Raw genomic sequence first — 22,664 nt, 5'->3', positions numbered from 1 at the left:
AGGAAACGACTTGAGAATGTTGCCACAATAGCTTCCATGAATTGAATTAAGTGTCCAACAACCATTATCACAAAGATTCTCTTCCCAGCCCTAGATGCTAAAGTTGAAAGAGTATCACATACCCAAAACAGCGCGGTCTTCAGGAAGCGACATGATCAAAAGGATGACCTAAGTATCTAGGAGCCCATCGCTAGACTTCAATGTAGGCCAAGCGTGTAACCAGTTACGGGTGAGACGAGCATTTTTTGGTAGATAAGACAGACAAAGTAATGGCATTTCCAGAATCATGATTAGCCATGAAGGATCATTATGCGACGGCGTGTTGTAGGATAACAGGGTTTCGATGGCCCTGGACAGAAATGGTATCCAGGTGCATCCCCACCGAATCTCCAAGGTGAATGTATTTCAAAATTAGAAGTCGGAATACCAGACCGCTAGGTATGGATAGTTGTATTGAACATGGCGAATCGTCTCTCCCAGCCAAAGCAGGTCTCGTGACTACAGACAGTGCCGTCGTCCATCTCACCAGCATCTGTGGCCTTCTCATGACTACATCTGACTCCGTATTCCTTGATACAGCAAGTAAACGGGCGTGAAGAAACTGGACCCAGGGCTTGAGAATTCGAGCCATCCTTGCTAGCAATTTCCTGTTTCCGTCTCTCGAGATTACCCCAAAGGTGGACCAGCGTTTCTCTTAGCCGATCTAATTTGGAAAGATTTTCCCGCAAACTGAATGAACGTACAATTAGAATATCCGAAGTCTCTCCTTCTGTATCTAAGAATGCAATATGGTGACGACTTACTCGGCGGCGTCAAGCTTGAGCAGATACTCAGCATCAGCTCCAGAAACGAATAGCTTCATTCGCTGGCTGGACTTCCCGTATGGATGAGGCGGTACATTCTCAACCAAAAGGCAGAACCGCCATTGCCATCTAATTGAACGATCTGGACTATGGGACTTGTGTGGTTCATCTACCTCGGCGTCAGGACGCGGCTTATGATCCGACTCTTCTGGAACGGCGAAATCTTCCAGTTTTGGAGGGAAAAAGTCAACCACACGAACAGTCGCTCGGTAGCAGACATTTTGAAAAGGAATGCGATATTCAATCTGGTTAGGCGAGATATTTTCGTGAGACTCGCCGTCTAAGATGTCCGCAAGACTCGTGCATCTGATGGATGGGTTTGATGCCTGAACTGTTTCCAGACATTGATTAGGTTTGGTCGTTGCAGTCTGGAAGGGGATGAACTTACTAGTCTTATTGATTTCATATTTTTTAGACAAAGAGAGCGAGGTTTGACCTTCTTCTTTTTTCGCTCTCGCTGTCTTGTTTTGGCTTCTCTGGGACTTGCTGCGACGGGAAGACGTCTCCTCCATCTCTTCAGCTTTCCGCTTTCGCGGGTCGCTCTCCCAATAACCCTTTCTGCGACGCAACAACTCTCGGCCGCGCTCATCGTTCTCAGCGTCGATCAAACGGATGTTCATTTCATCGGGGTGCTGACGATCGCAGTGCATAGCCGCTTCCAATGGAGCCCCTTCTATGCGACTTCGCTTAATATGGACATTTCTCAATCGAACAATGCTGCCCTCCTTGAGATGTTCTCGGGCAAAGGAAGCATGTGGATCCCAAAGAGTTATCTGGAGAGTCATGCGACCAGCAGGACCTTGCCATTGTTTCTTGGAGTGCTGTAGGTAAGCATACTCATCTCCTTCACGAGCCTTGTTGGCGTCAATGGTGTAGTTGTGAAGCCCTTCGTTCGTGGTGTAGTCAGTAAGATAAAGAGCGACCTTGTCGCTATCATTGGTGAAAATCTTGACTATTTCACCGGTGAGATCCACGTATGTTTTTACTTCGACATCTTTGATGAGGGAAAACCTTCGATTGGCATTTGACTGGGGTGCAGAGACTACAGATTTCACTGAATGTAGAGTCGGAGGAGCAGTTTTCTCATTTGAAGCGTTGCGGAAGGTTTTGAATTTAGAACTCTTGTCTATCAAAGACAATGCGTACGACTTCTCCGAATATGACGGCTCAAAGGGAACCGGACCACAGATGGGAGAAATGTCCACAAAGCCTGGCTCTGGACGGAATATTGCCCACGGGATAGTAGTCTCATCAGGTGCAACACCTAGAGGTCTTCCGTTAAATTTTCTTATCTGCAGGTCAGTCCGTCAGTAATGCTGTACTGTTCATAGTGCTAAACCGCTTACAGTGATGTTGCGTAATAGGATAACATCATGCACTCGGACAGGCGGGAGTTGACTTTGATTATCTTTGAAGTACTTGATCTTCAGCCCATCCCAGACGTGTCCGTTTCCAAAGTCAGTGTCTTTGAGGGTGAATGTGATACACCAGGAGCGACTTGACTGGAAGGCTCCCCTGAAGACGTCCACCACCACTCCAATCACACTTACAAGCCCCGAAGAGGACAGGGCAGTAGGTATTCCGACGTGGCGAGCAGCCGACTCGTTGACCATTTCTTCAAATGTTGATTTTATGATGCAGAGCGAATGTGCATGCTGCTGTAGAAAATGGATTCTGGGTTGGTTGCTAAATGAGCTCCAGTAAGCTCTGCTAAATCGAGAATGACATGGGCTATGTTTGGCAGCGAAGCCAAGTGCTTTCCAAATTCCTTATCCAAATTGATGCTAGAGCTCAAGCTTGGGTTTATCCAAACATGATATGGAAACTGTTGATTGTATAGTTATCTACTCCGTAATATGGACGCGTCTTTATGCGATTAGGGCGGATGTGGCGCTTGGCAGGAGCAAAAGTGAAACCTCAGGCCAGAATAGGTCCCGTGACCTGAGCCAAAAATTCCTCTTCTGGAATCCCTGGGACGAACACTGGCGCTAAGACACGGCCTTACACTTAACTTTTTTCCCCTCCCCTCACACACCTTTCATCTTCTACAGACAGACGCATTCCTCCATCTTATCTCTCTCTCCTCCAAAAAAGACGCCTTTTGTCTTCAACAACTCAAAAGTCTATTTCTTCTCTTCTGACCTTTTTTTGTCAAGAGCTGTTATCTCAGAGCTTCTTTTTCTTTCCTTCATTTCTCTGAGATCTTTTCCTCATCTCAGCTTCGCTCCCCACTTTCTTTGGTGCGCTTTGTTTTCACCCCTCTGTGTCCCAAGCAACCATGGCCGAACGCTATATCCCCGAGCATCGTCGCACCCAGTTCAAGGCCAGGAACCAGTTCCGGCCTGACGAGCTTCGTCGTCGTCGTGAAGAGCAACAGGTCGAGATCCGAAAGCAGAAGAGAGAAGAAAACTTGGCCAAGAGGAGAGGTATTCAGACCCGGGATGGCGGGATTGGCGTAGGAGGTGGCATGGCCGCCACCGAGAGTGACGATGAAGCTAGTGCTATTGAGAGTGAGGTATGTCAGTTCTCTATATCTTATGAGTTGTGTTCTGCACCCTTTATCTCTCTCTATTTCTCCCCGTCTCCAGACTCATCACTGTTCTTTATTTGTTTTTGTTCACTATACGCTCCACAACGGCCTTTTCACCGCCCCCGGTTGCTGGGCTAAGTGGGATCCGCCCTCTCAATTGACCATCGAGGGGCGCACACGAGACTTTTCGACTCAATTCAACGCAGCATTATTTATTTGGTTGCACGAAAAATGGATAGATGGCTAATGAAAATTCTTGTTTTAGCTCAACGTGGAGCTCCCGGAGATGGTCAAGGGTGTCTTCTCCGACCAGATTGAGTCGCAGATCCAAGCTACAACCAAATTCAGGAAGCTGCTCTCCAAGGAGCGCAACCCTCCTATTGAACGCGTGATCGAGACCGGAGTTGTCAGCCGATTTGTGGAGTTCTTGCGCTCCCCTCACACCCTTGTGCAGTTCGAGGCCGCCTGGGCCCTGACCAACATTGCGTCTGGTTCCGCCCAGCAGACACAGGTTGTCATTGAAGCTGGTGCTGTGCCCATTTTCGTTGAGCTTCTCAGCAGCCCCGAACCCGATGTTCGGGAACAGGCCGTTTGGGCTCTTGGTAACATTGCCGGCGATAGCCCTCAGTGCCGTGATTTTGTGCTCAATGCTGGTGCCCTCCGTCCTCTGCTCAACCTCATCAACGATGGCCGGAAGCTGAGCATGCTGAGAAACGCCACATGGACTCTGAGCAACTTCTGCCGTGGCAAGACGCCCCAGCCCGATTGGACTACAGTATGTTCTCCCAAGTTATGCTATAATTACGACCTTATTCTCTAACGCTTCCCAGATTGCCCCTGCTCTTCCTGTGCTTGCCAAGCTCATCTATATGCTCGATGACGAGGTCCTGATTGATGCTTGCTGGGCCATCTCCTACCTGTCTGACGGCTCCAACGATAAGATTCAGGCGGTCATCGAGGCCGGCATCCCTCGTCGTCTGGTTGAGCTGCTCATGCACGCTTCTACCTCTGTTCAGACCCCAGCCCTTCGCTCTGTTGGAAACATTGTTACTGGTGATGATGTGCAGACTCAGGTTATCATCAACTGCGGAGCTCTCCCTGCCCTCCTCTCTCTCTTGAGTTCCACCAAGGATGGCATTCGCAAGGAAGCCTGCTGGACCATCTCCAACATCACCGCCGGCAACTCTAGCCAGATCCAGTCCGTGATTGATGCTGGTATTATCCCTCCTCTGATCAACTTACTTGCCAACGGCGACTTCAAGACCCGCAAGGAAGCTTGCTGGGCCATCTCGAATGCCACTTCAGGTGGACTGCAGAAGCCCGACCAGATCCGCTACCTCGTTACTCAAGGATGCATCAAGCCTCTGTGCGACCTCCTAGCTTGCCCAGATAACAAGATTATCCAGGTTGCTTTGGATGGCTTGGAGAACATTCTCAAGGTCGGAGAGATGGACAAAGAGTCCGCTCAGACTGGCGAGGCTCGCGTCAATCGGTATGCCTTGTTCATCGAAGAGGCTGGTGGTATGGAGAAGATCCACGACTGCCAGAACAATGCCAACGAGGAGATCTACATGAAGGCCTACAACATCATTGAGAAATACTTCTCTGACGAGGAAGAGGCCGGCGGCGATATCGATGAGCTTGCTCCTCAGCAAACACAAACTGGTTTCGCTCTCGGAACCAACCAGCAGCAACCTGGCGGATTCAACTTTGCCAACGGCGGTGACTCCATGGATATGTAAACCCGTCTTGCGAAGGCTCTGGCGGTCAAAGTATCTTATCCTCTTTTTCTCCCTTCTCTAGGACAGGAATAACGTTTCAGATTCTTCACCTCAATCACGTTGGAATACCTCATGCCTCTGTCTCTTTGCTGTCATCAACCCCCAGCCTGCTAGCTAGGCTTACTTATGTTAATTCCCCCCCTGTCTTATTCTACCCCTTCATCCGTTTTCAGCTATGATTCCTTTACGTTTTCCTTTGTTGTCCTTTCACGATGCAGAAGATTCACCGTCATGTAGCCCCTATAGTTGCCCCCTTAACGCCAATTTCCTCGAAGCATCCCTCATACACAGGCGTCCTTGTTGTCATTTGACTTATTTCTCACTCAAATTCCCTTTTTCGGAAGTGATTCTGCTCGAGTGTGGTCCCTTGGTAGGCTGAAGTTTCATGCGTCCTCATTTTTAGAAGTGGGCCAGCACCTGGAGTATGCCGTCTCAATACAAAAGCAAAAAGACCTTTTTAAATGCTCTTCGCCCAAGCATAGTTCGTATTGATCATTGTGATTTTTCAAACATGTGTTTTTCTCGGACTTGGAAACCAAGAGCCAGCTAATCCGAACGGCTTCCCTGCGTCATATGTCCCCAACAACAATTAGAGAGAACATGAACAGCTACCGCCACTATGTACAATCTCCAAAGAGGCAAGCTGCATTGGTACGACACCACTCAGGCGATTGGCTCCAACAAGCTACTTAGACATAAGTTGAAACGAATTTCCAGGTATTAGAAACAGATGAGCGAAGAGAAAAAAAATCGGGGAATGAAATTTTTAGGTCAAGTAGAACAGTCAATCAAAGACGACAATCAGATTTCGAAATTGGTTTAGAGTGAAGACGTAGACGTCGTCATAGTAATTAATAGGGAAAAGGAGAGGAATGAAATATCCAGCAAAAGCACCCGCTCATCGTGAAGAAAACGTTCAGTGCAAGGTTAAAAATTTACATAAAGGAGAAACAAGAAGGCTGAGGGGAATGGCAGATCGGTAGGATGAGAATTGAAGAGACATTGAGTGATTAATCTCCCATCACTTCATCCTCATCGGGATCTGGCGCGGTGGGATTGTCGTCTTCCTCCTCATGTTCTTCGTCGATATTCTCGTCCTCGACAAGTCCTCGGGCACGAAGATCATCTTCATCGTCTTCCTCAGCCTCGACATCAGGTTCGTGATCCTCCTCATCGTCGTCATCAGCTCGCTCGGCTGATTTGGATTTTTTTGATCGCTTGGTAGCACTCGCCCGGTCCTGTTGCACGTCTCCAGCGGCGACTTGCTTGCCTTTCGATCGAGACGGCCGCGGTCCAACAACTCTGGGTTTGCGTTCATCAAGGAAAGACAACACCTCGCGGTAGTTCTGGCCTAAGCGGGACTTGTGTCGAACGAGCCGCTGCTTCAACTGTCCACGCTCCGAGCCCGAGGCGTCAATGATGCGCCCTATGATGGCAAGGACGATTTTACCCGTCAGCTCGCACAGCCGTTGCTCCGCCAGGATGGTGGAGCGCAGACGCTCGTTCGCTATTGATTCGCCCTCAGCTCCTGCTTCGTCCTCCTCATCCGAAGGCTCCCGCTCGACGTCCGACTCAGAGGCAGGCTCGTCGTCTTCTGCAGGCTCGAGAGGCTGCCGTAACTTCCTGGCATATGTGCGTTCTGCGATGCCGTGTATCTTAGCGATCAGTGCCTGTGTACCTGAATCGATTTCGTGAACCAAACTCTGGGTTTGCATGATAACCTCCTCATCGTTCCCTGCGTTCAACCCAGCGTGACGAAGTGTACCAAACAACGTTTGCAGATCAAGCAGTGTTGTGGTCGCCGTGAAACGAATGTCATCCAAACCACTGCGCTGTCTCATCACAGCGACTAGGCTAGCAACGAACACCTCACGACTCTTAGCCAGAGCTTCAAAGTACGCCGTATTGAAAGCTGCCTTTCCTGCACTCAAGGCCGTGGTTAAGGCTTGTACTTTCCACATGAAGTAGAAGAGCAGCGTCCGTATACTGCTGGTCACCAACTCGGTTTCCGCCGTGGCTGACTCATCGTCTTCCTCGTCCTCGCGCAGACCACGTTTGACCAAATGAATGAGCACATTAAAGGGAGCTTCAAGATTTTCCTTCTTCTTGCCCTTGGACTTGGATGACGGCTTCTTCTCAAGGACGTGTGTGCAGTCCGTCACACTGGCCAGGTTCAAAATTCTCATTGCTGTGTTGGCAAGGCCATTCAGGGTTGGCATCGGTATCGAGCTACCCTCAACAACTTCTTTCTTTTGAGACAGAGTCTCGAGGGCGTCTATGATATCATCCCATAGCTCCTGTACCTTATTCTCGAGGGCTTCTCGCATGTCCTCAGAGCTCTTTGCGTGTAAAAAGGCCACACCGGCCTCTGCCAACACATCCTGGTCAGAGTGCGTGAGGAACTGCTTGTTGATATCGTTCAGAAGTGAAGTGTATGCGGTGGCATCCTTTTGCAGATCCTGGATCTTGTCCAAGTCGACCAGATGCTCAAGTCGAAGAACCGCAGACGCCGCTTCCGGAACCGATCCGTATTTGTTTAGCAATTGAGGAATGATCTGGGCAAGACTATGTGCAATCTCTTCCTGAAGCTCGGGAATCTTGTCTGTCAATGCCTTCACTTTACGACCTCTTTTGTCAATGTCTGATTTGGCAACATCGAGGATGCGTAACTTAACCGCACAGCAGAGGACTTCAAGAAGGATAACCTCCTGCCCTTCCTGCATCTTATACAGTTTTTTGATCGTGCCGGTGGCATTGTCCTCAGTAGGATCGTCAGGAATCTGGGAATGGTCGTAGAGGAGGAAGCCAGCCAGAGATTGCCACTGCGAGAGCTCTGCGAAATGCGGGTAGATGGCCTCCGTAGCAAGTACAAACCGTGAGTCTAGGGAGGCGCCCGAAAGTGCGTCCCGCGCTGTGGACAACTTCCGCTCAGGAGCCAATTCGTTTTCCTGTTCATCATAGGCTTGAAGGATATCAACCAGGCACTTGAACTTGATCCAGGAGCGCTTGGGCGACTCGTAGTCATCCTCGTCTTCGTCGCCAAACATCTCATTCATCTCATCTCCCACCTCGTCGGTTGTGGAATCGAACACATCTTCCACATTGGCCACGAAAAACGGACCGGCAGCTCTGCGAACACGGGGTTCCACGTCGAATACGAGTCTACCAACGGTGTCAATATCGGCAGGCTCAAGTAATCCTGCATCCCGAATGAGATCGAGTAGTTCAATCGACGAGGCGCGCACGCCGACGTCCGCATCGTGAGCTGCCATCTCCACCATTCGCTGGCGAAAGCGCTCAGTGAACGACCTCAAGCCAGCAATGTTATCTTTGTTGGAGTACAGACGCTGGAGCTGCGTCACGACAATGGAGCGCGTCTCTGCAGATGGATCGGAGAGAATCCAGCCAAAGTAGCGAAGGAATTGACCTTCGAAGAAGTATTCTCGATAGGTGTGCATCCAGCGCCCCAAAGCCGCAATGCACTCGCTGCGGATTTTGGCGTCGACGTCTCGGTAGCGGTGGACGAAAACGATATTGACACCATCCTTGAGGTACTCATCAATTGCCTCCAGCTTGCTTTCGCCTTCTTCGACTGTCGAAGTAATCACATTGACTCTGCCCTGATTTACCGTCTTCTTTTTCTTCTCCGCCTCGAGCTGTTTACGGGAGGTAGAGACAGTGGTCATCACTTCTCGTGCAACATCACACAAGGCGTTCATGATTGTGAGGGAGATGACGGTCGAGGTATGTCTGAATGGCCGACAACCCGAAGTGGACAGGGCAGCTAACCATATTTGAAGGTTTTCGTAGAGCTCCTGCTGCTTATACAGAACTGAAGAATGATGAAGAGTCTGTACGAGCGCGGCGAAGAAGTCTTCCAGAATGGGTTGAAAGGCTTTGAATGTCCGAGCTTTAGAAATGAGAGGATATTCGAAGATCCCCAGCGCATGATACTCGGTCGACAAGTCATCGATTCGCTCTGGTGCGTGGTCTGGATCATCAATATCTGCATCGCTCACTTCCAAATCTGTCCCTGCACACTTGAGTATGAAGTTAACCATGGAGTGCATCGCAGACTTGGCATCCTTCTGATACTGGGTAAGCCATTCAGCAGCAACAGTGTCGCCAGTCTGGTTTTTGCCAAAGACCTCCGCTGTTGAGACATGGTAAGCCGATGCGCAAGTTGAAAACAAGAGGAAGCAAGCCACCTACCATATAAGCCACTTTGTCCTGCCGCCAAACTAGGCCGTGGTTTCACTTTCCTGGGACGCGACACTGTTTTCTTGCCATTGACAGCTGGGCGAATTGCCAACTGACTCGGAACCCCATTGCCCGCGACTTTAGGCCTCTTTGCAGCATGTGTCGCTTGAGACTTGGTCTTCTTGCTTTTGGTCCCAGACGACGCTTTCTTGGCGGAAGCCTTGCGCGCAGCGCGTCTCTTTTCCCTCAATTCTTCTTCGTCTGGCTCCTCATCACTGATCTCTTCTGATTCCGACGCGTCGTTCTCATCAACATCCTCCTCCTCGTCTTCATCGCGGGCAGCGTCACGCTTGCGCTTGGCTCCGCCGGGGTTTGAATCAATGTAACTTTGAGAAAGAAATTCGGGTTTGCGCGATACACGTCCGGACTTTCTTCTATTTGATGCCTGGGGCGAATCGAGGTCGGTCAGCCCGGGTTCGGGACTCGAAAGAGGCGATTCATTTTCCATTCTTGTAAGTGATAATACAGCGCGCTGTAGAATAGAGTATTAGTCAGTAAGCTGCATAAGCAGACCCAAGCATTGAAAAGCGAAAATTAAGATGATCAACAGATCGAACTCGAACGAGGGTTGGCCCTATGTTTCTCAGAATGCGATGGGCGTAACGATCAGTCGGGGTCGCGCTGTAGCAGCTGTTACGAATCCCTCTAGGCGCGTTTGCCGCTTCGCGCGAGAAAGTCGGCGGAAACAGACACAGAAACAATGCACTTACCACTTAAATATACAATGACACCATGTGCGATACAAAGCCCGAATGTGGTGTGAAGAGTGGGACTCGAGATGGAGAGAATGAGGGGACACGGAATTGAACTCTCTCGTGGACGACGCGCCTTGATGCCTGGTGATGGCCTTACTGAGCGGCCCCAGGCACTCAGGCAAATTAGTAATGCCTCAGGCCATACAAGCTCTCTCAGATATCAAACGTAGGTACCGTTATGTTTTGGCTGCGACGGTACGTAAGGTACCTGAAGTTAATTACCAATTATTACCATACCGGGCTCTCTTAACTTTAGTCATACTATTTGGGATCAGCCAGGGGTCAGCGTCACGGACATTTGACCCCAGCCAACCCTACTGCATATGCGGAGAAAGAGAATAATCATGCCGTAATGAGAATCACATTTACTCCATCACGGCCGCATCTGAAGCTCAATATTTGAGAGCCAAGAACTCCAGCCTTTTGTCCGTTTCACGAGGTCGATAGAACCCCGCTTCCAGCTGCTAGTTTGGAAGCGATAGGACTAGCGACTGGACAGTTTGACAGCTCTTTGGCTGCCCCAGACAAGATCTGGAGCGAGAAGGAGTGCACGAAAGGAACCTTCATGACGCCATTCTGCACAGCATCTCTGATTGCGTCCTCTCTGTCTGCGCCGAGATACAGATATATCATGCGGTTACAGCCACTTAGCCTGTCTACATTTCCCTATCTCCCTACACCCTAATCCCCTTTGCCTAGAACTCGTTTGAAGAAGATAAGACACGATGCCAATAATATCACCCTTTGAGTCGTCCATTGCCAAACCAGGTCAAGGCAAAGTCGTTCTATCTCTCCTTCCTCCTTCGATCCCGACCCTGACGACCTTGACTTACAAATATCCACTGAAGCTGCTCACGCGCGCACCCGGCTTCGTGCCCCAGTCCTCCGGGCTGACAAGCTCTTCTCGGCCTGTTCATCTGTATCTTCTCACGTATGGCGGAGGGCTTCTACCGGGCGATCACATTGATGTCTCCATCACGTTGGATCCCCGCACAAGACTCGTCGTGACCACACCACAGGGAAGCACCAAAATTTTCAAGACAGAGCCTACTGCAAGCGTCAAGGGCCAACGTGGAACCCCAGCACGCGCATTAACAGACAAGAGCCGCCAGCTAGTCAATGTGCAGATCGCCAGCGAAGCCGCTCTCTGTTACCTTCCAGACCCAGCTGTGCCCTTCAAGGACAGCCGTTACGAGCAGGTACAATCATTCACCGTTGACGGGACATCAAAAGACCATAAGAGAAGCAGCCTGTGTGTGCTGGATTGGGTGACGCAGGGCCGCACCTCACGAGGCGAGAATTGGGACTTCCATCTCTGGAGAGGGAAGAACGAAGTCTGGACACACGACGCCGCAGGCAGGAAGAAGCTACTCCTCCGCGACTCGATCATTTTAGACGACGAGACCGACGCCGTATGTCTGGAAAATGATTCAGAGACCTTCAGCCACAATAACTTGATCCGGGAACGTACGCGACCCCACGGGATCATAGGCACCCTGATTCTGTACGGTCCTGTGTTTGAGGATTTAGCGTTGTTCTTAATGGATAGGTTCACGTCGCAGCCGCGCATCGGAGCTCGGAATTGGACATCCTCGGCCCCTGCGGCCGTGGAGATGCCGCCAAATGCAGACTCGGAAGTGACCTTCACCGCGGCGCGAGTAAGAGGAGGCTTCGTCCTTGTGAAATTTGGCGCGAATGACTTCGAGACGGCCAAGAATTGGCTCGGTAGTATTTTACGTGACGAGGGGACCATTCTCAAGGAGTTTGGAGAAGAGTCTTTGATGTGTCTGTGACATTCGTCTCTTTCCGCTTTTGATTTCCCTTATTGAAAAGTACTTTATGTTATTTTGGCTTCAGCGTAACTCGTTGATGGCGAGTGCGGGGCTGAAGATTACGATGAGATACATATTGATACCCTGAATCATCCTGCATCAACGCATTTCTATCATTGAGCGGTAAAATCTATTCAACTGAACAATTACTCCAAGCCGAGATATATTCAAGCGTTTTCAGCCATCCCCTTATATATGGATTCTTCAAGTCTAAATCATATTGATCTATATCAAAATAGACGTAAAATGGGACAAAACAGAAACTAGAAAACCAAGCCTAAGGTACCATCTATTGGACATCCGGAACCGACGCCGTGAACTCGCAAATGTCGCCAATCAGAAAATATAACCCCATAAAGTCAAATCCATAACCAAAGACACATTCAGGTAGGCACAGGCAGCAATGTCATGTCCTATCGTCCAGTGTCAGGCCAAAGATGACCGCCCAGCAGTCATCTCGAAGCCAGCGCGACAGTCGATAAAACAGAGTACATCCTACCAATCAAATATCCTGACCTTCCATTCTTGCTTCGTGGCGCTCTGCAAGTCATCCACGTTCAGAATATCGACGCCCTCACGTGCCAGAACGGTCCAGATGTGATTCCTCAGACTCCGAGGCCAGCTAGGCAACCCCCAATAACGCACCTTGAGTCCTCGACGATGGGCGCCCTGGATCTGCCCCCGGATGAGATCCATCTGCTTGTTTGTGAGGTGGAATCTCCAGGGATAGCCGATGGACTTCTTGAAGGAGACAGAGGCGTAGAAGCTGTTGGTCCAGTTGAAGGTGTCGGGGCCAATGTCGCCGGCCGAGATACCTGACAGGCCTTGGCCGGCGTTTCCGGTAGGCTGCTCGGCGGTGGCTGCTGAGTCCTGTGGGACGTCAGCATCTGCAGAAGAAGCGATAGCCTCGTGTTCAGCCAGGAGACTTAGTGGCGCGTCGAAGAAGATGTCGCGGTAGGTTGAGTTTGACGTGACCATATTGAATGGAGTATTTCCCGTTCCGACAACAGTGATTGGGCCGTTGGTCAGGCCCGTGCCGTTGAAGTAGGTGAGATAACCGCGCTCGCGCAGAGGCGACAAATCCTCCATTACACGCTGCCATGTCTTCTCCCCATCGGTTTTAAAGTCAATGAGGAGAATGAGGGTTTGAGAAGGGTCGGTGTCGAAGATGCCATGTAGGGGTTGATCGAGAGCTGGGTGGAAGTGGGTGATTGGATTCTGCCGTTCAAGGATCTTGATCAGTGGGTCGATGTACATGTTCTTGAGGGTGCGCTCCGCGGTTAGGGACGAGGAGGTATGGCCGACGTAGAGCTCGTTGTCAATAAGCCACACATCAGCCTCGACACCAATGCAACCCGCCTGCAACGCCGAGTACAGGGGTACCCGTCGCCAGTAATCATTGTGTGAATGGCACCCAACAGGGATGATGTCCCGCGAGATATCGGTGGGCCAACGTGTGATGTCTGCGTAAATGTCGTCGTCCGGCACGTGGTGCCAATGGCCCGCCGCTTTGTCAAATTCGTCAGGGAAAAACGAGAGCACAATGCCGCAGGCTATCGAGATGAATTGAATGATTCCTCTTTATGGGTTCCAACACAATTAGCGGTCATTGGCGCCGATGAGTGGTGGTGATTGTAGGGCAGGACAAGAACTCACAGCATGATGAAAACCCCCGCAAAAGTAAGAAGCAAGCAATAGGATACTCTGAGGTTCTTGAACCATCTATGGGAAGTATATGAGCGTTTTGAGCGTTTTGAGCGTTTAGTGGCCGGTGAGAGCAGAGGTAGAGCATCTTCAATCTTCTCCTCATTTGAGGAGAAGAGCGAAGAAATCCCAGCCAGTCGTTGGCTCCATGTGAATCGAGATCGGGCCTGGCCCGAACATTGATATTCGTCTATCGAGATGTCTGCAGGTAATTCCTCGATAGAAACATGACTGTCTGGTTTATCGCGTTGCAGTTCGTCTTGGTCGTCGGAGGGAGGAGAAGTCGGGACAAATTCGTAGCACTGCGGAGAGCGGCCTTTGCGGGCGGATAAGAAGCCCATGACTTGTATCTCACCAACTACAACCGCCTAAATCCACCATCAATTCTTCGACAGAAAACCGTACAAGGACAGTCATCTCATGTGCATTTATAACTCGAGAGGGGTAAAGGTCAAGCATTGCGCACCAAGACCCTGTACCGAAAAGTGGACGCCTGAATTAATACTACTACTACTTCTACTACTACCCTCATGAGGCTATATCTTCTAAAGCGGAGGAACCGTCAACATGATTGGGGTCTCGAGTCACCGCAAATCACCACTGGCTCGCCAGGATTTTGGACCCTGGATTGACCCATCCCATGTGCAGCTATAGCGACGACGATTGGACGGTGGGCCGACAAGAGGCTTGAAACCGCTCCAGAAGTCCGTCAAAAGAGGCGAGCCGTGCCAGTTTCGTTGGCCTCTAAGCGTTTTCAAGCCTAAGGGTCTCTACTCCACACGAAAGGCTTAGGTTCTGTGATTTGGAAGGATTCAGCGCAGAGTTAGTGCTAGTCCGTCTGCATCCTTAGTGACACGGGGTTTAGATACACCGGAAAAACAGCCCCCACCATTCGGGAGACAACCATTGAGATAAATGATGGACAAGCAGCTGGTCGACAGGAGGGACGCTCTCTAAAATGTTGATCGCTCCCAATAACCGCTGGCTCCCGTGGATATTGTGTTGGTAAATCTTGAAGATGAACCAATGTAGGCTGGCAGGCATCGTGACAAAAGTGGTGGCCTACATTTCAAATTCTGCTGCCTGGGTCTCATCCAATGCGCCATTTGCCACACGAATAGCGTTTCTCTTAAGAACCATCAATGCGCATTTAGAATTTAATCTAGTCCAGTTCAGTCGCTGGAGCCGAACCACCCCAGTCCTGAACGGTAGTAGTGAAGCAGAAAAGTCATTCTGCTCGCATGACCAGAGAAAGTGTCGCAATATAAATTTACGGAGGATATACTGTGGTATATACCCGAAGGATGCTCGCGATGGCTGACAAGGACACTAGTCACTACTGTATATTAATCCACCAGTATCGATTCAATTGCCTAGATCGATTATTTCTGATAATGACAGAAGAACATTTAGTATCGTACGTACATTATTGCCCTAGTCTACGTAGCCACGGCAAGCCTATACACGTCAAGCATTGACATGTTTGCTATTTCCGAGCAGTGAGTAGAGTTCTGTCTCAGGTCGATATAGGATCTTAAAGCACGCTTCTGGATTTTACTCTGCCTAGGGAAGCATCATATCATCAAGGATATTGCTGCTATTATATGGAAGTCGATAACGTACAACTGGAATTATAGAAGATTGCTTCAATCACCTTGAATGTAGCATTGTATGTAATGTGCCATTGTCGGATCTAAGCGGCCTTATCAGTCAGTACCTTAGCGATAGCGATTAGATCTGCCGCCAACCACCCAAGGGAAAAAAAGTTCGCCGACCATCTCAGCTTCAGTCTCCACCAACCACGACCTACAGAACAACATTCCACCATGCCTCACAAGCACAAGAGAAGAAAAAATGACTCGAGGTGAGTATCAAAGAACAATTAATATTATATACAACGCGCTAATCCCACCACAGCATCTACGACCTCCCACCCACCCTGATCGCGAAACCTCTCCCGTCCCGCGATCCCAACGCCCCGAAAACCAAAGGCAAAAAGCCCGTTCCCAAGTCCAAAGACGCAAAGAAGAAAGAAAACACGTCGACATTTGCCCGCAGCAAGTCCGATCTGGACGATGATACCCCCCGCGCCTTCCGCCGGCTGATGCAGCTCCAAGCCAACGGCGGCAAGCAAGCAGCACCCAAAACCGACGCCAGCGAGACAGGAAGCAAGAAGCGCAAGCGCGATGCAACCGAGGACACAAAGCAGTCGTCGCGGAAGAAGACTGCTGCATCGTCGACTCCGACTAAGACCGCCAATGCTGCGACATCTACAACCTCCACTGCGGAACCCGAGCGCTCGTCTAAGGTGAAGATTCTGCCGGGGGAGAAATTGTCAGACTTTGCTGCGCGGGTCGATCGCGAGATGCCGATATCAGGAATGAAGAAGTCAGGCAAGCCGGGGTCAGCGGATCTGCCTAAGCTGCGCGAGGGGCGGCAGACGAAGCACGAGAAGCGTCTTCGTCGATTACAGGAGCAGTGGCGGAAGGAGGAAGCGGAGATCTTGGAGCGTGAGGCGGCCGAGCGGGAGGAGCGGGAGGCCGAACTGGAGGAACAGTTGGAATTGTGGAAGGAGTGGGAGATGGAGGCTGCCCAGGGCAAGGCGAAGAAAAAGGGCGCTGCCGCGAAAAGAAAGAAGAAGGGCGACGGCCCCCTGGAGGATGACGGCCCGGATCCGTGGGCGAAGCTGAAGAAACGAGACCGGATGAACAAACCGGCGAACCCCTTTGATGTGGTTCAGGCGCCGCCGCAATTGACGAAGCCGAAGGAAGTTTTCAAGGTCCGCGGGGGAGCCCGAGTAGATGTCGCGAATGTTCCTGCTGCCGTGGGAAGTTTGAGACGGAGAGAGGAGCTGGCAAGCGAGCGGAGGACTATCGTGGAAGAGTACCGGCGGCTGATGGCTGAAAAGCGACGTTGATCTGTGGCTCTTGACATGTAATACCCTTTTTGAGGCCTTTTTATGCCACGGATAATACAGAGTGTTTTACTTCGCGCATCACATACACAGGAAAAGTCTTTATGCTTATTGACGAGAAGACATGTCTTCCGGAATGCTTTTGTATATACAATGCATCTATGACCCCATAACACCCAATGAGTACAAACAAAATCAAACTCTTTACACAATTGTCTGCAATGCTCATGCGTTCTGCAGAGACTTGACATAATCCGCCGCCTTGGCCTTGATCTCCTCCACCATCTTTTCATCACCGCCATTAGCAGCTGCCAGTTTCTCTTCAAACGACAGCCACTTCTTGAAGAAGAACTTGGCCTGCTTGGGACGGAGCTTCTTGCTGGCATCCATGGGAGCAGCAGCGCCCTTCTTGGCGTCCCGGATACCAAGTACGCGCTCGAAAAGGCGGCGCACCTGCTCCGCATCGCCATTCTTGATTTCCAAGTCCAAGAGTACGTTCCACAGGTCAACCCGCTTGGGAAACGAGGAGAGCAGGCCCTCAAACACAGTTCGGCCACGTTCGACGTCTCCGTTGGGCGAGCGGAACTCCAGCTGGCCGAATTTAGAGGTAAGCTCCACGTGCGTATGAGAGGGCAAAGACTGGATTGCGCGAGGAAGCAGAGCACGAGCACGATCGGGCGCCGCCATGCTATCAAACAGGAAGCTGGCGTAGTTCAGGAAGAACTTGGGCGTGTTGGAGATCTTCTTCTTGAGAGCCGTCTGGAAGAGCTCATCCGCTTTCTGTAAGGTCAATTGAGTCAGCATCCGCATACTTAAAAAACATCTCTTCATGACTGATATCAGGTGTGACTCACTTCATTCTTTCCTGACTGAATGTAGATGCTCGTCATGCGGTCGTAGATCTCCTGCGTATCGTTGTACTGGCAGGCGCGCTTGAACACCTCGTCGAGACTGTCATCATTGCCGTATGTGTTCTCCAAGTTGAGCAGAGCCACCCAAATGTTCAACTTCTCGGCGTCCTGACCGATGCTAATGGTGCGAAGGGCACGCTCAGCGATTTCCTTGGCCTTTTCGACTTCGCCGAGCTCCAACTGGAAGGCCATGTACTTCAGCCACAGCAGCGAAGAGTCAGGTTCACCGAGCAGTAGTCGTTCGTAGTCGGCAACTGACTGTGGCCCATTGGCGTCCAACTCGCCAGTCCGATCTACCTGGATCTCAGGCTTACGGTTCTTCTTTTTCTTCTTCCGAGAGCTGTCTTCATCATCGGAATCCGACTGCATCGCTTCGTCCTCATCGTCTTTGACGTTTCCACTCCAGTCAAAGCCCGTTGCACCGAGGCCCCCGTCTCTGTTAACGGGTGCGCTGGTCATCTCCACATCCTCGTCGCTCTCCTCACCATCACTCTCACTGTCTTCCTCAAGATCAACGCCTCCCATGGATTCGTCATCGTCATCATCCTCGGAATTGTCACTACCTTCTAGATCGACACCACCCATGCCATCTAGGCTGACGTCGTCGTCACTGCCGCTTTCATCTTCCTCATCATGATCCTTGAAGTGGGAAGCCTTCAAGCTGAACGAAATCTTCCCTGACTCGCGATCGATCCTGATGATCTTGGCTTTGACGACGTCGCCTTCCTCGTACAAGGTGCGGGCGCTGTCAACTCGCTTGTCAGCCATCTCGCTACGATGGCATAGACCACTGACGTTGGCGGAGCGATCGATGACAATGAAGGCGCCGAATTCCTCCACTTTGCGAACCTTGCCAGTGACAACCTGACCGACTTTAAGGTCATGCATCGTGATCGGCGCCTTGTAGTCTGGATCCAAGACAGATTCCTTGAGACTCATCTGCAATCTGCCTTGCTCGGGATCAACAACAGTGACCCGTCCCTTGACTAACTGGTCGACCTGGAAAGAGTCCTTCCACTCCTTAAGGTAGGAGTCCGACAAGTCCGAGACGCGAACGTAGGCCGTTACATCGTGGCCCAGAGTTACAAAGAGACCGCTATCAGCCACTCTCTTGACAAATCCTCGAACCACGTCGTTGACCTTGAGTTGCTTCATAGACGTGATTTCGGGATCCTGCACCGCAAGTGAGGAACTCAGAACTTTCGACGGGCGGAGAGAGAGGGAAATCTTCTTGTTGGCTTTGTCGACACCCACCACGCAAGCACGGAGCACCTCGTTCTTGTGGTAGACAGTAGGGTTTGCCTTCGAGTAGTCGTCGGCCAAATCAATCAGATTGACGGCACCCACGACTGAGTCGCTGAGCTGCATAATGACCTGCTTCTCTGTGACCTTCGTGACTCGTCCGGGAAGAATCATGCCAATGGAAATGTCTTCCAAGGACAGCTTGCTAGACCGTTGCTTGGCTGTCAGGTCTAGGCGGCCCTTTTCGGTGTCGACGGCAGTGACGTGGACCTTCAGCGCTGAGCCGATCGGAAAGTGCTTCTCCACGTCGGCAAAAAGAGACAGATCATCCGAAGCGTCCATGAACCGTAGTCGTCCGCGAACATTGGGTGAGAGGTTGATCCAGAGACAATCGTCGGCAACGTTGTTGATGAAACCGACCCAGGTTGAGCCAACCTGGACTTGCTCCAAGTTCAACGGGGAAGGGTTGGCGGCCTGTAGGAAACTTGGCTTAATGGAAAGTTCAAAAACGGGGAACTTCCCAGAGCGGTGACTGATTGGAAGGAATTTGTGGCTGCGGGCATCGTGGATACCCAAGATTCTAGCTGAGATGATTTGCTTGGGACGGAAGAATCGCAACGGTTGTTTGCGGTCCTTGATGTCTTCCCACTTATCGAAGACCTCGGAGACGTCAATGCGACCTTGAATATTGTCCGCAAGTTGAACGTTGACTTGGGTCGCCTTGACAGAAACGACCTTACACTTCACGGTCCTGCCAAAGGTGAAATCGGACATCGACTGGATGCTTTCATCCACAGCATTGCCGACCACATCGTTCGAAGGAGTAGGCTTGGGAGCGGGTTTCTTTGGACCAGCTGAGGTTGCTTCTGAAGGCTTCATGCTCAGTATGAATCTTTGGAAGTCGGTCTCGAGGGAGTGCACAGTTGCAGTAACAATCTGCGATTTGAGCATGCCATAATCAGATTTACTGGCGTTCTCGTCCGCTAAGAGCCTCTTAGGCACCAATCCGGTAATGCCACCGAGGAACTCGATAAACAGTCCGTCGGATGTGATGTTTCGGACGAAACCAGTGACTTCGGCGCCTTCTTGGATATCCTCAAACTTGGCCGGAAGGGATCCTTGCTTCGCTGCTTTCTTGAGACTCGCTCTAGCCGAGACTTTGATGAGTCTGCGGGCTCTCTGAATGTCAAGTACAAGAAGATCATTGAGCTTCTGGCCAACACGAATCTTTGAGAGCGCCGAGCTCTGCTTGGATTCAGAACCGTCCACCACATGCGCCAGATCTAACCGAGCAATAAGACCGAACTCGTCCAACTTCAGAAGGACATCGTCGACAGACTTCTCGAAAACCGTCCCTGTGACAAGCAGCCCGGGCTGAATCTTCTCGAACGCCTTCTTATATGTCTCGGTGAAGGTCGAGGGGTCTTTGCATGAAACTGCTAGTTTTCCAAGAGATGGGTCCACACTTAAAGCGTGGACGTTAACCACTTGCCCTTGTCTGAAGTGTTGCGAGGGATCCTTGATGTAAGCTTCGCTCATCTCCGACACAGGAAGGAAACCGCGAACCGAGCCGTAGAACTGGACGACAGCGCCATGTGGTTGAATGTTTACAATTGTGCCCGGAGACTGAGAGCCTGGGACGATGTCTTGGTAATCCTTCCAGATGGCAGATTCGCTGTTGAGCAGACTCTTCTTCAGAGTTAGGCGAATCTGACGCTTCTGAAGGTTGACCGACAAGATTCGAGCCGTGATCGTCATGCCTTCCCGGAACTTCTTCTCAGGGAATTGGAGGGCCGCATCTGCAAAGTGCATAGAGGGAACAAGACCGGTGATACCGTCAGCCAAAGCCACAATCAGACCGTCTACCCCGGCCGGCCCAATCAACAGCTTCTCAACCTTCCCTTTGACCACAGCACCCACAGTCACATCCTCCAGACGTAAGAAGGGCTGTTCAATAACCTTCCTCTCAAAGGAGAGTAGATAGAGGCCATCAAAAGCACTGTAGCCGACAACCCTAGCCTCATGGACGGAATCAATTCGGAAGGGACCATGTTCAGGTGCGATGTTTTCAACTTTCCCGTCTGCTAATCGGGAGACATGAACAAAGCCCATGTGTTTCGTAGAGCCCATCTGCACGTAAACACCCAGTCCAGGATCAACCATGACGACTTTGGTTTCAGGTATGATTGCAGAAATTGCCGGTGCATCCTCAGACGTGCCAGGTCCATGACCCTCAGTCGCAAACTTCAGAACATGGTCGAGTAGTGAGAAACCAACTTTGAATGGCTCAGAAGCTGGGAAGGTGCAGACAATACGTCCCTTGATCTTAGCACCGATCTGGAACTTCTTTGTTAAGTCGTCCTTTCCAGAGTTGCCACCAGACTGCACCAAGTCCACTGTGGCATCCAACATACCCATGATCTTACCGACCAATCCGCTAGAAGAGACGTCCGTCAATAGGATTTCTGCTGCAGTGCCGGGAAGGAATGAGTTAATTGTCGATGCCGTGCTGAGATAATGTGATTTCTTGATAGATCCAGCAGACTGAAGGTTGGCGGATAGTTTGACGACGCTTCCGTTGGCGTTTTGGCCAGTGACCATGCACAGGAAAACAGATCCTTCTTTGATGCTCGAATAGTCTGTCTTGGGGTCGATCTCCTTCTTAGACATGAAGCCCTTGACGTCTGCGCCCTCGATACCCAGGTCCATTACCAGTCCATGGTCTTCCACACTGACAACCGAAGCTTGAATGGCAGCATTGACCTCCAGATCCGATTTTGAGAACCCGGCGTTTGTCTGTCTTGGGTCGACTGAGAGTTCAATACGCTTCTTATTCTTCGAAGGAGCATCTGCGGCGTTGCTCCCAACAGAAACAACGGATGCCCGCAGGTACTGGCCAAGATAGAAGTAGTCGGTCAGATCCAAAGAATCTTCGTCGTCCTCCTCTTCCTCCGCGTCGCTATCCTCATTGTCATTATCATTAAGAATCTTCTCAATCTTCTCTTCCAACTTCTTGGAAACTGCAGTCAAGGGAACATATCCAGTGAGGTTATTCGGAAGAGATAAACCAATATCGTGAGCATTAATGCTCGACACTTGGCCTAGGACCATCGATCCCGGTACAATACGCTGTAATTGTCAGCTTTGTATTAACAGCCACAACACAAGCTTAATCAGGACCTACCTTGAAGTTGAGACCTTCAATTCGCACACCCTGCTTCTCGTTTGCTTCTTGCTCTGCGCGCTTCTTGCTTTTGGTCTTCCTTTTCCGAGACTGTTTGGCAGAGGTCGCATTGTCTTCCGCATCGTTCATCTCAATGTCTTCATCGTCATCTCCAACGGCGAAATTGTCAGATGACTTCTTGGACCCCTTCTGCTCGAATAGCACATCCTTAGTCGCTTGGATATGGATCTGCTTCTTTTCGAGAGGTGTGAGGACGCTTCCGCCACCACGAGGAAACGAAGGCTCGTCATCGCGCAGCACCGTAAGTTCGGTAGGTTTAAGATCGCTGGTAGATTCTGTTGTTCTCTGCTTTTTCTGATCTTTGCCCTGTTCAGCTCCTCCAACTCGAACACGCTTCTGGGGCTGACGAGTCACTGCCTCCTCCGCAGCATTGCCCTTGCGCTTTATAGGGGCCATAGCTGATGGACAAAGGGCACCAGATAATCAGATGCGACCTTGTGTCAAACTTGCTGGACGTCCTTCAAACCAGCTAGCTCAGCGGAACCAGTTTCACAAAAAAAATAGCGGATTCAAAAAATTTCTGGATCTATGATGACAGACCGCCTTCCGCATCAGGCACGACCCCATCACTTTAATTGAAGAGTCCACCGCCTACCGGAAGAAGCAGCGCGCGTCACGAAAAAAGCAC

The 22,664-nt window shown here is 50.7% G+C and overlaps 7 protein-coding genes across 7 annotated transcripts; 3 read left to right on the top strand and 4 right to left on the bottom strand.

The window, feature by feature from the left end:
* Nucleotides 1-434: 434 nt before the first annotated feature.
* Aud_001572 (telomere-binding alpha subunit central domain protein) lies at nt 435-2,476 on the bottom strand (the record flags this gene model as incomplete). The annotated part of the gene is made up of 3 exons (XM_043287065.1): nt 435-729; nt 804-2,155; nt 2,210-2,476. The coding sequence occupies 3 exons, from the start codon at nt 2,474-2,476 to the stop codon at nt 435-437; spliced, it is 1,914 nt and encodes a 637-aa protein (XP_043143000.1).
* Nucleotides 2,477-3,141: 665 nt separating this feature from the next.
* Aud_001571 (karyopherin alpha) lies at nt 3,142-5,135 on the top strand (the record flags this gene model as incomplete). The annotated part of the gene is made up of 3 exons (XM_043287064.1): nt 3,142-3,378; nt 3,659-4,168; nt 4,224-5,135. The coding sequence occupies 3 exons, from the start codon at nt 3,142-3,144 to the stop codon at nt 5,133-5,135; spliced, it is 1,659 nt and encodes a 552-aa protein (XP_043142999.1).
* A 1,049-nt stretch (nt 5,136-6,184) lies between these two features.
* On the bottom strand, nt 6,185-9,882 carry Aud_001570 (cohesin subunit IRR1; the record flags this gene model as incomplete). The annotated part of the gene is made up of 2 exons (XM_043287063.1): nt 6,185-9,327; nt 9,387-9,882. 2 exons carry the CDS (start codon nt 9,880-9,882, stop codon nt 6,185-6,187), a joined length of 3,639 nt encoding a protein of 1,212 aa, XP_043142998.1.
* A 1,032-nt stretch (nt 9,883-10,914) lies between these two features.
* Aud_001569 (urease accessory protein UreD) lies at nt 10,915-11,982 on the top strand (the record flags this gene model as incomplete). Its single annotated transcript, XM_043287062.1, has 1 exon — nt 10,915-11,982. One exon carries the CDS (start codon nt 10,915-10,917, stop codon nt 11,980-11,982), a length of 1,068 nt encoding a protein of 355 aa, XP_043142997.1.
* Nucleotides 11,983-12,516: 534 nt separating this feature from the next.
* On the bottom strand, nt 12,517-14,066 carry Aud_001568 (uncharacterized protein; the record flags this gene model as incomplete). The annotated part of the gene is made up of 2 exons (XM_043287061.1): nt 12,517-13,600; nt 13,678-14,066. The coding sequence occupies 2 exons, from the start codon at nt 14,064-14,066 to the stop codon at nt 12,517-12,519; spliced, it is 1,473 nt and encodes a 490-aa protein (XP_043142996.1).
* A 1,485-nt stretch (nt 14,067-15,551) lies between these two features.
* Aud_001567 (uncharacterized protein) lies at nt 15,552-16,642 on the top strand (the record flags this gene model as incomplete). Its single annotated transcript, XM_043287060.1, has 2 exons — nt 15,552-15,589; nt 15,643-16,642. 2 exons carry the CDS (start codon nt 15,552-15,554, stop codon nt 16,640-16,642), a joined length of 1,038 nt encoding a protein of 345 aa, XP_043142995.1.
* A 222-nt stretch (nt 16,643-16,864) lies between these two features.
* Aud_001566 (putative rRNA biogenesis protein RRP5) lies at nt 16,865-22,432 on the bottom strand (the record flags this gene model as incomplete). The annotated part of the gene is made up of 3 exons (XM_043287059.1): nt 16,865-17,419; nt 17,494-21,921; nt 21,977-22,432. The coding sequence occupies 3 exons, from the start codon at nt 22,430-22,432 to the stop codon at nt 16,865-16,867; spliced, it is 5,439 nt and encodes a 1,812-aa protein (XP_043142994.1).
* Between the last annotated feature and the right edge of the window lie 232 nt (nt 22,433-22,664).

This window comes from Aspergillus udagawae (assembly GCF_001078395.1).
Source record: "Aspergillus udagawae IFM 46973 DNA, scaffold_1, whole genome shotgun sequence".
NCBI lineage: Eukaryota > Fungi > Ascomycota > Eurotiomycetes > Eurotiales > Aspergillaceae > Aspergillus > Aspergillus udagawae.
This window is presented reverse-complemented; position numbering and strand designations above follow the sequence as displayed.